The 15055-nt window shown below is 41.5% G+C and overlaps 1 protein-coding gene across 2 annotated transcripts in view; it reads right to left on the minus strand.

The window, feature by feature from the left end:
• MDGA2 (MAM domain containing glycosylphosphatidylinositol anchor 2) overlaps nt 1-15055 on the minus strand; it is a 1083460-nt gene that overhangs the window by 280945 nt on the left and 787460 nt on the right. For both annotated transcript variants that reach the window (XM_069735022.1, XM_069735014.1), the window contains exon 8: nt 1968-2261. In XM_069735022.1, the coding sequence (XP_069591123.1) occupies nt 1968-2261 (294 nt within the window). The remainder of the gene's footprint in view (nt 1-1967; nt 2262-15055) is intronic.

Below are 15055 nucleotides of genomic sequence, written 5' to 3' on the forward strand. Positions count from 1 at the left end.
CCAGACTCAACGTTGGACAATGGCTGCCTGATCCCACCAAAGGAAATGAGTTTCGACGACGACCCTCCATCTATGTAGAGCCTGGACATGTCCTCTTTGCATGACAAACATTGTTATTAAAATTGTACCATACAGATGATCAATCCTCTGCATATAAACTTAGAGCTGAATTTTATTAAATTTGCAGGTCCTTGTTGATTCGGGAAATTTGATTCACATGAAGTGCTAAACTAGAATGCCCACACTTTCTCTCGATTGATTCAGCAGGAGAGCGTGCTGGCATGACATCAGACGTGGCTGTCTGGGCTTCCCCATAATGTCTGTCAGTTATTACATCACATGGTCTAGAGATGTCAATCAAGGGGGACAATCCCAGCCACTATGAAAGTTAAGGCAGGGAAACCATGTTAGGTTTTTACATCCTAGGAATAGGAGGTCAGAGCGCGCAGCTCAACGTTACAGATAGGGATAGGAAGACCTAAATCAAAGTGCGGTATGCTACTGCAGTGCTGAGGAACATAAAAAATGGGAGCAGCAGTCTCAGTCTGTGAATAACACATAAATTCAAGTGACGTAGGAGATAGAGATGGGAAGGTGCAGGAGCTGCAGAGTCTGTCTGACTGTGAATTGATTGATCCATGAAACACTGTAGTACAGCACCTTAAAGAAATTGTCCACTACTTTAACTTTGATGGCCTATCCTTAGGATAAGTCATCAATGTCTGATCCTCCAAGGTTCAACACCCAGCACCCCAGGCAATCAGTTGTCGTTGGTATTGGCAGCAGAGGCTGCTGGCCGGAAGTACTCACTTGTTGAGCTACTCCGTCTACTTGTAGTGGCTGGGTCTTGGTGCTGCACATCTGCCCCCTAATCAAATCAATATTAGGCGGATTTGCAGTACCCTGCGGCAACCACTTCAAGTAGATGGAGCAGCTCAGTAAATGAGTAATCCTGGCCAGTGGTGGCCTTGGCCGACGCCTTTGACAACTGATTGGCAGTGGTGTCGGGCGTCGAACCACACCAGATAAGACATTGATGAACTATCCTAATAGGCCATCAATGTAAAAGTACAGCCTCTTTATTATTATTTAAATTCTTGGAGCACTAAAAACAAGGATTTCAATTGAAGTCATCTCAGTCCTATTCTTCCTACTGAAGAAAAATGCTGAAACCAAGGCTTGTGTGTCTGAGAAAATGTGCTTCATGTGCACTGTTTACCTTTAGTTATGCATTTTGAGGCAAAATAGACATTACTAAGGCAACATCCGTTTTTAACGTAAATGTTCTATCTGTGATTTTCATAGAAAGAACATGTACTAATTATAGTCTTCGGGTCAGTTCATTTGTCTGTATTTTGCAAATTGTGTGTCTGTGCAAAAATCATGGAGATATGTTTATGTTTGGATACAGTCCTAGGAGTGTTACACAAGTCTTTTCTAGGCAATTGCATAAAATTGATTAGCTGCGAATGGCATTTTTGGGAAAATCCAACAAAGCTTGCAAATTTGAATTTCAAAAGATTTGATCATCTCTATTGTCCACACAGGAAATATCATCAATGAGGTTCAATGGATTATTGGTGTCTCAAAGCATTACGGAAAGGGATTGGATCCAAAGTCGCCTCCAAATGGGTTTTCCTTTGGTACTATGGACATAGCGCTGGTATATTGGTGGTGGGCTAGTCTCACCCTGATTGGACTAAAATTGTAAAACAAGGACAAATATGTTTTATAGAACCAGAGACAATAAGTAAAGCTGAGAACAAGTTGATTTCTACTTTACAAAACTTTCATCATCTAAGGTAGTAGGTTACTGAAGGTTTCCATTTTTCTTACAATCAACTGGAATTTTTCCCTTTAATTGGGAAAGATATCACTTTGTCTCTAATGAGAATTGACAGGTAATTCTTCACAACAATGTAAACACTGTAAAAAGAAAAATCACGGTTGCGACCCTTTGTACTCACATTGCACAATCAGCTGAACCAAAGCTTCTCTGGGCTTGACGTTAAATCCATTGTATTGACTGGTTTGACACCTGTAGGTTCCTGTCATTTCTCGGGATACATTGACTATCCTTAATATTCCATCATAACTCTCCATCTGCATCGATCCATCGGGCATTGGCACTTCTTTGTCAGCTCTTGACCACATGATAATTGGCTTAGGCTTTCCAGATACTTGACACTGCAGTTCTATGGTATCTCCTTCTCTGGCCACCATGGGAGATTTGCCTTTTGGAACTGTGAGATTTGGAGGAACTGAAATGAAAGAAGGAAAGTAAAGTAAGAATTCAAATTATTTTTGTACTTTTGGAAACAATGTTTAGTTTTGGTCAAAGGACATGATGGACTGGTTGGTTTCATGTATTGTATCAATGTAAGAGTTGCAGCTTCTTCTCTACAGCACTGCTCTCTGTTGCTTTGTTTTAGGTCACCTTTATGTGACACTATAGACTACTGTTATCGCTAAGTACTGGGTTGACTAGATATGGTGCTTGCTGATTACAAACTATGGGATTTTTGCCTTCACCTGCATCAACATATTAGGCTATAGGTTGAACTCGATGGACTTAAGTCTACCATCAACCTTAAAAATTACTATACAAATCTTTTTGGTAAAAATAAAAATGAACAATGTTTTAATTCAGAATTAAATGCTAGCTAGTAGCTAACCAAGCGTAAAAGTATCATTTTTATTTTAGGTGATGATCTTTGTTTATTTCAGTGTGGAACCCAAAAGTGGGACTTGGTCAGTTCTTCATGGTACTTCAAGGTCACAGTGAAAGCCGATTTGCAAAAACAGGCAGAACATGGATCCTGATCTATGCCTACCCCTTTTGAATCAAATGTATCCACATTTTTAAAACATGGTTGTGATTGAATTTGTCAGCATTGTTGCAGAAAGCACTAATTGGCTAATTTGTTGCCTATTGAGTGACCCAAGTGGTGCAACCAAGTCATTGGACCTCTTGCATCAGGAGCTAAATAGGAGAGTCCAAGGCACAGACTAAAATCTGCCACGGGAATTTCAGGGGGTGAGTATTTTGTGATATTGTGGGTTACAATATGGCTAATCTTTTATTAAAAAGAACCTGATGGCTTCCCCATGCTCCCCCACCCCAAAACCGCCACAATGTATTTATGTTAATCCCCTTCCTAAAAAGCCCTTTGCGCTGTATATTTGATTACGCTAGATTCAGAAAATATATCTGTTTGCAAAATGCTAATTAATGGCAAACTGCTCAAGGTGGCATTGGTTTCCCCATCTTAGACATCCCACTAGTACTGTTAGAGTCCTGAGAATTTGTGGATACCTCCCAAGCTGATGATTATTGAAGAATAAAGATGTCTGTTCAAAGAAATTTATTAACTTGAGATATTTATTCAACACATTTCAAAGTGACAGGACCTTCTTCATCTGGAAATATCCACATACCACAGGTAACACCTCTATAACAGCTGATAACAAAGAATCCATCAATCACATAAGGTCACCTTCTCTCTTCACAATGATCTTTGCACACGCTGATTACAGGTTTCAATTCAAAAGATCAGGACAGGGTCGGCATCAGCACCCAGGCAAGTGCCGGGGCCCCAGAGCTCGTTGGGTGACCCACTCACCATTGGGGACACCAGCGTGCTATGGGGGCCTTGTCCCTGTTCCAGTGCTGGTGCTCGTGAGTGGGCCCCCCACCTGCTCAGGGCATTGCATACTTATCTCTCCCTGTTCCACCGCTGCAGCTTCTTCTGCATCCTCTAACTGTGATGTTCAGGTCAGAGGGTGCAGTGATGTGACTACTGTGCACCCTCTGCCTGAACAGTCACAGTGCAGAGAGTCGGAAGACGACGACGCTGAGGTGTCTGGAGCAGAGCAGCAACCAGCGAGGAGAGGTAAGTATTTCTTCTTTTTATGCATGGAGCATCTTATGGGACTAATTACATATGGAGCAGTATATGGTGTCAATTACATATGGAGCATCTTATGGGGTCAATTATATATGGAGCAGTATATGGGGCGAATTATTCTGTATGGAGCATTATATGGGATCCATTATTCTGTATGGAGCAATATATTGGGCTCATTATTCTGTATGGAGCAATATATGGGGCTCATTATTAAGTATTAAGCAATATATGGGGTTCATTATTCTGTATGGAGCAATATATGGAACCCATTATTCTGTATGGAGCATTATATGGGGCTCATTATTCTGTAGGGAGCAATATATGGGGCTCATTATTCTGTATGGAGCATTATATGGAGCTCATTATTCTGTATGGAGCAATATGTAGGGTCCATTATTCTGTATGGAGCATTATATGGAGGTCATTATTCTGTATGGAGCATTATATGGGGCTCACTATTCTGTATGGAGTAATATATGGGGCTCATTATTCTGTATAGAGCATTATATGGGGCTCATTATTCTGTATGGAGCAATATGTGGGGCTCATTATTCTGTATGGAGCATTATATGGGGCTCATTATTCTGTATGAAGCATTATATGGGGCTCATTATTCTGTATGGAGCATTATATGGGGCTCATTATTCTGTATGGAGCATTATATGGGGCTCATTATTCTGTATGGAGCATTATATGGAGCTCATTATTCTGTATGGAGCAATATGTAGGGCTCATTATTCTATATGGAGCATTATATGGAGGTCATTATTCTGTATGGAGCATTATATGGGACTCACTATTCTGTATGGAGTAATATATGGGGCTCATTATTCTGTATGGAGCAATATATGGGGTCCATTGTTCTGTATGGAGCAATATATGGGGCTCATTATTCTGTATGGAGCAATATATGGGGCTTATTTTTCTGTATGGAGCATTATAGGGAGGTCATTATTCTGTATGGAGCAATATATGGAAGTCATTATTCTCTATGGGGCACTATGTGGTGCCCATAATACTGTATGGAGGACTATACTGTCCGGTTTCTGAGCTATTGATATCACTCATGTAATGTAAGAAGTGAAATCTTTGTCTTTGTAATGTACCTAGATTTCTCTGCTGTATCTGTGCATTATGAATTGTGGTATGTGTTAAAGGTGCCACTGTGACTCTTTCACCCGGGGCCCACAAAAACCTGCAGCTGGCCCTGGATCAGCGGCCAATGTGAAACTTACAAGATTTATTGGGTGTACAGAGTATTGCCAAAAATGTTTATTTAACCTAAAAACCTGCTTTAAACAATCGGTAATTTTCCGATGACACATTCTTTTAAAATCATTGGACAACGGTCTGATATAGAAATAAAAAAAGGCAAACAAAAAAAAAATCATTTTGTGTTATTTGAATGAAGCTGATGAGTTATTATTAGAATTTAGCCTTAACTGTTTGTGATGTACAGAAAGCAGGAATCAGTGACTGGAAAATCAGCTGGTGCATGAGCAAAGGTTTCGCGCAGAGGGGTTTTCATGTATGTAAAAAGCATAGCGTAGAACGCTCTTGGCTTCTTGGAACTGCTTCATCGTCTCTTTCCCAGCAGGTGCTGCTGCTGTATAACTATTTCATTCTCACACATTGCACAGAAGCCGAACGATCAACAAACCCGGCGTGAAAACATGTATCTGCCCGCCATATAAAAGAAGAGATACAGAAAACTCTTCTGTCCATTCTGATATATACCAAGCACGATGTGACTGCAGTTAAAATAAACTAACATGAGGCAGAACATGTCTATTCTTGTTAGTTAATTGTGTAAAAATGAGTAAAGTAAACCTAATTTACATCCTCATAGCCAACCTTAACATCTCTTGAATTTTGCCTTTTTCTTGATACAAATTTTAACACAAATTTAATATATACTAATATGCACATTGAAAAGCAAATTATATATCAAATTTTTGTTTATTTTTATTTCAAGTATACAGTATAATGGATTCCAAGCTTACTTATTATGGGGATTCAGTCTGGTAGACAATGGCAGGGACGCAGTAAAGGGGCACACATAGGTTTTCAGTCCAAGCTCAGGGTTTTATTCACACTGGCAGCAGAAATAAACAGTCTTTCATCAGACGAAGCAAAAGTCCAGCTTTTTTCAACAAAGCAGGCTAGGGCCCGGATGTGCCAGTCCATTCCGAAGTTGACACAAATCATCCGTCGGTTCTTTCCCACCCACCAACATACACTGGGAAGCTCTGGTTGTCTATTTATGATACCAGAAGACCTGCGGCTTTGCAATCCGGGCGTTGCCCCCAAAACCTGAAATAGCAGAGAAGGTCCAGGACAGGTCTTGACCTCCTTCCCTGCTGTTTGCCAGTTGGAAAGGCACATGCTGGAAGGAATATATCTCCCATCCAGCACCATACCCCTCACTGCATCACATTATAATGTTTTCATTGTTTAAAGAGGACTGGTAACCTGATAAAAAAATAAAATAGATAAATACCTTGTAAAATTCCCCTTGCTCCCCTGATTCTGCCTCTGTTTTCCGTTTTGCTCTGCGTCGCTCCATTGCAGAGAAATTCACATTTGTTGCTTTTGGAGAGCAGTATGTGAAATCTCTGCTTGTAGTGCAACTGGGCATTTCTTTGGAGTCCTAGCTGAGAGCAAGTGCTTTTGCCTTTATTTCCCAGATGTTGCCATTCACGGAAGCTGATTTAGCAGTCTCAGGCACTGCCGGCCGGTGATTGACAGTTTCTTGGAAGGAGGGGTGAAAGCATATGCCCCCTAAAGAAGATTCCTCAGTTGCACTACAAACAGAGACTTCACCTGGTGTGCTCAAAACTTAAAAACTTACAATACAGCTTAAAATAGTTGCTAGTGACATCATGGTTATTGAATATCACTAAAAATAATCCTGTTTATATGAGACTCCCTCTTTTATAGGAAAAAAAAATAAACTGACGTGATTGTCCGCTACATAACAACCCTATCTTAACTGCTAAAAAAAAGAAAATAATATATATATATATATATAAAATAAAAACATATACTCACCTCCCAGACAGCTGCCACTCATCCTATGTCAAGTGACTGTAAGGGAGTACAAGGACTAGTTGTGCCCACTCGCCCTCGCCGGTGTTCTTACATTCCTGACAAGATGGTATATTTAATACGTTATGCTGTGAACTGCATAATGCTGTTATTTGGTATATGACTGTTAAATGTTATGTGCACTGTAAGATTGCTAATGCCATGTATTTATGTAATTGTCTAGGGAAAGTGCAGTATTCAGATTGGCCCACTAGAGGGGGGCACAATAGTATAAGACATCAGTAGGATAGGAACTAGTTAAATTAGGAGGGGCCAACTGTGTAAGGTGTAGAGAGCTTCCTGCATTTGGTCAGAAGGGCCTCAGAGACCGTACAGGGCAGTTGAGCCACATAACGTTTCTCAAGTCAAGGAGCCCAGCTCGTCCAGGGCCTAAGAGTAACGATTGCTGGTGAAGCAGAGGAATACAGGGCAGCTTTGTCACGATGGCGGTCAGCTACTTAGGAAGACGCCTGCGTTTCTGGTGTGAAACGGATCGGGAACTTCTACAGTTAGTCAGACTGGTCAGATCGAATGCTGTGATACTGGGGACAATGGTGCGACCTGATGATATTCGTACAGAAGAGAGAGACAGCACAGGGACAGAAAATGTTGTGTCTTGTGAAGTGTCTTATGCTGTACCTAAATGTGAACTGGACGATCTGAGAAAGGAATTAAGTAAAATCGCTTGTTTTAAGTTGGAACTTGACTCTATCTCTCTTTATATGGAATCTCAAGAAGGAAACCCCCCCCAGCGAATAAGAGAGGACCCAGATGGACAAGAAAGCGGACAAAGAGGTATGCTACCACTGGGACATTATGTGCATGTGACAGGTGGCCAGGGTGCACTAAAGCAGCCACCATTGAAAGCCACGACTACAGCCCTGGCCCCTGTTACATGACCACGACAGCCAGTCAGAGGTCACTAGGAGGGAAGGTATTCGTTGTAGCGAGCATGCGCAATACATGATGTGGGTAACACGAGATCCTGTGTGCGTGACACGACGGACCCATGGCTGAACCGGAAATGGGATGGATATGGAGCCCGGGCGGACCTTTTAAATCAGAGGTAACTTGATCAGTAGCTTATACCTATCTAACACCATCGGGACACACGTTCTTTAATCGGGCCTCCTGATGAGCCGGAGAGGCGAAACGCGTTGAGGCGGTACTTTGGAGAGGCGGACGGCATGCGTGAGCTGGATGAGTACTATATGGTTACATAATGTCTGGATGTATACTCACCAGTTTATCCATTCATATCTATGATAGCATGTGTGCAGCATATCCTATGGTAGTATTAACTACATAAAGTGCATCTAATTACTGTCCCTGAATTCTTCTACATGTTCTCTATTGTTTTTATGGCACGGTGTGGGGATTAGTATTCCTTAGACATAGGATTGATCTGTGTATAGTGAACAGGGGCACCTTCAGTTATATAATTGGGTAGAGGGACCCAGGGTTTTCAATAGGGTTCATTAGGGACCTTAGGGCCAGCCGTCGTGGAGTGGGGGCGCCACAATGTTCCCCCTAGGGCGCCAATCCCCGCAGACAGGCAGGCATCAGTCTAGGTATCAGTGCAGCAATACTAGATCCTCATACCAGTTTGTTCACGGTGTGTTTTGTTTATTTGGGTTTACCACAGGTTGATGGTATATTAATTATTTCCTAATAAAAATAGTTTTATGGGGTATTATATGATTTACTACTTGAATGGTTACCCTTGTTCAATATTGTTTATTTGATTAGATATGCGCCAAGCACAGACCAGTGATGCCCATTCTACCAGACGTTGGCGATTTGCATACTGCATGGGGGGAATTATATAAGATATTTTCCTAGATCCGCAGAGGAGCGGGGGGCTTATACACAAACTGCTACATTGCTTTGTGAAAGAGCTTCAAGGTGGTGCTTTTAGTGTATATGGGGAAAATCTGGTGACAAATTCCCTTTAAACAGGGGTTGTCCAGTAGTAGACAACCCCTTTAAAAAAAAATTGGATTTTAATCTATCCTAATTTTCTCCAGAGGGAATCCATGAATAAAGCAAAGAAAAATTCTATTATTCGGGACCTGTTTTCTTGAAATATATTCATGCAGGCATGGAATAGGAATAGATATGAGCAAATGAATATATCGTCTTTATTAAAACAGTGGATATTTCTCATCTTGTGAACAGAACAGTTTAGGAAGAACTTGTTCTTTGTCTGCTTTGCCCTTTGCTGAAAATATTACCATAAATAGCATTGGCCTTTTACGAGCATGGCATTTCTCTATACCCGAGGTCAGAAATGGAAAGCATTTCTAAAAGGCAAGATAAGCATTACTATTGATGGCCACATTCATCGCCCCTCTATTCTTTTCGGTGTATTTTTAGAGGGGTTTTCCAGGACTTTAACACTAGGACTACTGGTATAGTCATTTTGACTACTTACTTGCAGTAGTTCTAGTCAGGGTTCACGAGTCCAGTAGTCCTAGTGTTAATGATGACCTATTCTTGAGTTGGACAATCAATATTTATTGCATTCCTTCACCAGAGCTGAAAAAAGGTCAATTTTCACCATGGCACATGATATATACAGTTGCATATGTGCCTGGTACTGAAGCTTAGTAATGTAAATGGGACACAGCTACAGTACCAGGCACAGTCACAATCATTGTGTGAACATTAAAGGGGCCACGCCACTCCAGCTGATTACCGTATATACTCGAGTATAAGCCGACCCGAGTATAAGCCGACCCCCCTAATTTTGCCACAAAAAACTGGGAAAACTTATTGACTCGAGTATAAGCCTAGGGTGGAAATGTAGCATTTACCGGTGAATTTCAAAAATAAAAATAGATCATTATTTCCCCATAGCTGTGCCATATAGTGCTCTGCACCGTTCATACTGCCCCATAGATGCTGCACAGATGCCCCATATAGTGCTGTGTGCCGTTCATACTGCCCCCATAGATGCTGCACAGATGCCCCATATAGTGCTGTGTGCCGTTCATACTGCCCCATAGATGCTGCACAGATGCCCCATATAGTGCTGTGTGCCGTTCATACTGCCCCCATAGATGCTGCACAGATGCCCCATATAGTGCTGTGTGCCGTTTATACTGCCCCCATATAGTGCTGTGTGCCGTTCATACTGCCCCCATATAGTGCTGTGTGCCGTTCATACTGCCCCCATATAGTGCTGTGTGCCGTTCATACTGCCCCCATATAGTGCTGTGTGCCGTTCATACTGCCCCCATATAGTGCTGTGTGCCGTTCATACTGCCCCCATATAGTGCTGTGTGCCGTTCATACTGCCCCCATATAGTGCTGTGTGCCGTTCATACTGCCCCCATATAGTGCTGTGTGCCGTTCATACTGCCCCCATATAGTGCTGTGTGCCGTTCATACTGCCCCCATAGATGCTGCACATAAATCTGTGCTGCCGCTGCTGCTGCTGCAATAAAAAAAAAAAACACATACTCACCTCCCTTGATTGCAGCTCCCAGCGTCCGGTCCCGGCGCCTCCATCTTCCCGGCGTCTCTGCTCTGACTGATCAGGCAGAGGGCGCCGCGCACACTATATGCGTCATCGCGCCCTCTGCCTGAACAGTCAGAGCGCAGACGCCGGGAAGATGGAGGCGCCGGGAAGATGGAGCGACGCCCGGCGGCTGGAACGCGGACAGGTGAATATAACATACTTACCTAGTCCCAGCGATCCTGGCGCTCCCCGCCTTCCTCCCCGTCTTCTGTGCTGCAGCATCTTCCTGTCAGCGGTCACCGGCACCGCTGATTAGAGAAATGAATAGGCGGCTCCGCCCCTATGGGAGGTGGAGCCGCTTATTCATATCTCTAATGAGCGGTCCCACGTGACCGCTGAAGAGGGGAAGACGCTGCAGCACAGAAGACGGGGAGGAAGGCAGGGACAGCGCGAGGATCGCTGGGACTAGGTAAGTATACCTCAGCGCCCTCTCCCCCTCACCCGCCGACCCCACCACTACCGTGACTCGAGTATAAGCCGAGGGGGGCACTTTCAGCCCAAAAATTTGGGCTGAAAATCTCGGCTTATACTCGAGTATATACGGTAGTTTCTGTAAATGTTATCCAAACTATTCCAATAATAAAGTCTTTATTCTAAAGACTGGCCATCAAATTTGATGGTCTGGGAAACCCCCTTTAAAGGGAACCTGTCACCCCGAAAATCGTGGGTGAGGTAATCCCACCTGCATCAGGGGCTTATCTGCAGCATTCTGTAATGCTGTAGATAAGCCCCCGATGTTACCTGAAAAAGGAGAAAAAGACGTTAGATTATACTCACCCAGGGGCGGTCCCGCTGCTGGTCAGGTCGGATGGGCGTCTCCGGTCCGCTCCGGCGCCTCCTATCTTATTTCCATGACGTCCTCTTCTGATCTTCAGCCACGGCTCCGGCGCAGGCGTACTTTGCTCTGCCCTCTTGAGGGCAGAGGATAGTGCTGCAGTGCGCAGGCGCCGGAAAGGTCAGAGGCCCGGCGCCTGCGCACTGCAGTACTTTGTCTGCCCTCAACAGGGCAGAGCAAAGTACGACTGCGCCGGAGCCGTGGCTGAAGATCAGAAGAGGACGTCATGGAAAGAAGATAGGAGGCGCCGGAGCGGACCGGAGACGCCCATCCGACCTGACCAGCAGCGGGACCGCCCCTGGGTGAGTATAATCTAACGTCTTTTTCTCTTTTTTCAGGTAACATCGGGGGCTTATCTACAGCATTACAGAATGCTGCAGATAAGCCCCTGATGCCGGTGGGCTTACCTCACCCGCGATTTTCGGGGTGACAGGTTCCCTTTAAGGACTGGGTTACTTGTCTGTGCAGTATAGATCTGCACAGTGGTTGACCTAACGGTAAATATATATACTATTAATCCAACTGAAGGCCACTTTTACATTTAAAGTGAAAATCCCATAAGAAAATTGTACACATGATTAAACCACTACTAAATATCACTATTGTTCGGTATTATACTGTATATGCATTTATTAATGGCTTATTGTTACAATGGGTAACTAGTTTTTCTTAAGCTTAATTTGTTTTATTTTAATACCTAATTATTATTATGCTACTGAAACCCTCTCCAAAAACAGAGCATAACCTCGCAATGTGCACAGCGCTAATGAATTCAGCGAAAATATAAGGCAATGTAACTATGGGCTCATCTATTAACATTGGAAAGACAAAATAAAAATTCAGAAGTGATGCATATTTAATCCATTAGTCAGGAGGCCAGCCCAGGTTAATTGATTCTAATTTCTAACAACTACTCTGTGCAGAAGAGGATGGAGACAGGTATAAATGGCAAGTGTTTCCATATAAATGTACTGATACATGAAGATTTGTACTTTAAAGGCTTTGTCCACTTTTGTAACCAATATTGTTAACTAATTCATTGTATCTGAGATAGAAAACAGTGAAAACTGACTTAATTGAAATTGACCAGCTCCACTACAGACCTATATATCTCCGTGGCAACAGACTACAAACATGCCCTGTGTAGTCTGATCCTACATTCCTACTCCCTTCCATCTGTCCCCTACTTCTTGCTACCCTACATTTTGTTGGTTAATAGAAAAGCCATATAAAGCTACAAATATTTTTTTTTCACTCTTTAAAGGGGTTATCCAACATTAGGGGAAAAAAATGAATGTTTTTTCAAAAAAAAACTCCACACTGTCTACAGGTTGTGTCTGGTTTGTAGCTTAGCTGAAGAAAATGTTGCAGAGCTGTAACACCGTACACAACCTGTAGTGATGGATAGAGCTATAGTCAGAAGAAACAGCCATCTTTTTTTTTTTTTTTTTTTTATCTCAGCCATCCTTTGACCATATTGACCAGTAGAATATGTATTTTCAGAGCCAAATCGGAGTCCACTGTGGTCCCATTGACTGCACTAGCATGCAATTCACATAATAATACCACAATAACTAGATAACAGCTGTACAGTGCCAAACTAATAGTGCCATACAGTGCCAAATAAGAGTATATGTGGGCACATGGCAAAACACTCTGCAGTGTTCAATAATTCTACCACAATGCCCAAATAACAGAGCTACACAGTGACTAAATAGTGATGTCAATAATGTCCCTATAAAAGAATGCCACCATATAATACCCAACATTATACTGCAATACTCGAATAAAGCTATATAGTGCCTAAATAATTGTCATTAGTGCTTCTATAAAACACTACCATATAATGCCCTCAAGTACTGTATACCGCAATGCCCAAATATCAAAGCTTTACAGTGAGTATATAATGATGCCAATAGTGTACCTATAAAATACCACTATACAATTGTCAAAATTATTGTCAAATTGTCAAAATTATTCCCCAATACTCAAATAGCAGGGCTATATAATGCCTTAATAATGATATCAGTAGTGTCTCTATAAATTTATGCTACTGTACAATGTCCAAAATTACACCACAATACACAAAAAAACAAAGCTACACAGTGCTTAAAAAATTACGCCAATAGTATATAATAATAATAATCTTTATTTTTATATAGCGCTAACATATTCCGCAGCGCTTTACAGTTTTGCACATAACCACTGCGCCACCGTGCTGCCCACAGTATCTATAAAAAATAATACTACCATGCAAAGCCCCCAAATTATACCACAATATCCAAATAGAGCTATATCGTGCCTAAGTAATAAAGTCAATAGTGTCTTTATAAAATACCATAAAACGGCCAAAACTAATTCGAATTCCCAATAGGTACGCAAATATAAGAGAGCTATACAGCTCCTAAATAATTACCGGTATGCCAATAATGTCCCTATAAAATATTACTACCATATAATGCCCCAAATTATACCACAATACCCAAATATCAGACCTAAGCAGTGATTAAATAATGATAACTTTAGTGTCCCTATAAAAATACTATCATACAATGCAAAAAAATTATGCCACTATACCCATAATGCAGACCTATACAGTGAATAAATAATGATGCCAAGGGTCCCTATAAAACATTACCACCACACAATGCCCCAAATTATAACACAATACCCAAATAAAAGAACTATGCAGTGCCTAAATAAGGATGCCAATATTGTCCATAAAAAATAATACTACCATACAATGCCAAACATTATACTGCAATATCCACAATATCCAAATAGTTCCTTAATAACGATAGCAATAGTGTCCCTAGAAAATAATACCATATAATGCAAAAAATCATGCCACAATACCCAAATAACAGAGCTGTACTGTACCTAAATAATGATGACAATAGTGTCCCTACAAAATACCACCATACAATGCCCAAAATTAGACCGTAATATCCAAATAGCGACATAGTGCCTAAATATTTATGCTACTAATGTCTACTACTACTGCTAAGGTTTCCTACCACATAGTACCCCAAATTATACCGCAATACCCAAATAACAAGTTATACAGTGCCTAAATAAGTATGCCAAAAGTGTTCCTATAATACCGACATACACGGACTAATTAACAGGTCATGTTACTGTGAAGTGTCCCTGGGTAGATTAGTGGGATTAAAGGGTAAAACCCACTGACATTTGCCCCTTTCTGTCCTCCAGATAATCCATTTCTATATTTAAAAATGCAAATCATACTATTGTGAAGTGTTAAAAAAATGAAAAGTTTCTGAAAAATATTAATAAAAAAAGGAAAAATGCAAACTCTTCCTTTAGTTATTTCATTGAGCAGACTTGCAAAATTCTACAAATGACCTATCTTGTCCCAAAGCGGTGGCATTCACATTAATTCTTTACAGCCATCAGACTGCTTCAGAAGTTCTGCTGCAATTGGGACTCACCCAGTGGCAAAACATCGCTTGAAAAAACATAAAATAATAAAGCAAACATCATCAACGAAACACGGCAACAAAAAAAGTGGTTTCCAAAAGTTTAAATCTGATTTATTTATGAATTTATGGTGAGGTGGCATTACAGAGATGCTAACATAACAAGCGCCCATGATGAATGCATACAAAATTGTTTTTCTGCTGCATTGTGTGAGTCATTTTATTTTAAGGAGAAGAATATTCAAATGAATCTACTAAATGT

Source organism: Ranitomeya imitator, chromosome 1 (assembly GCF_032444005.1).
Source record: "Ranitomeya imitator isolate aRanImi1 chromosome 1, aRanImi1.pri, whole genome shotgun sequence".
NCBI lineage: Eukaryota > Metazoa > Chordata > Amphibia > Anura > Dendrobatidae > Ranitomeya > Ranitomeya imitator.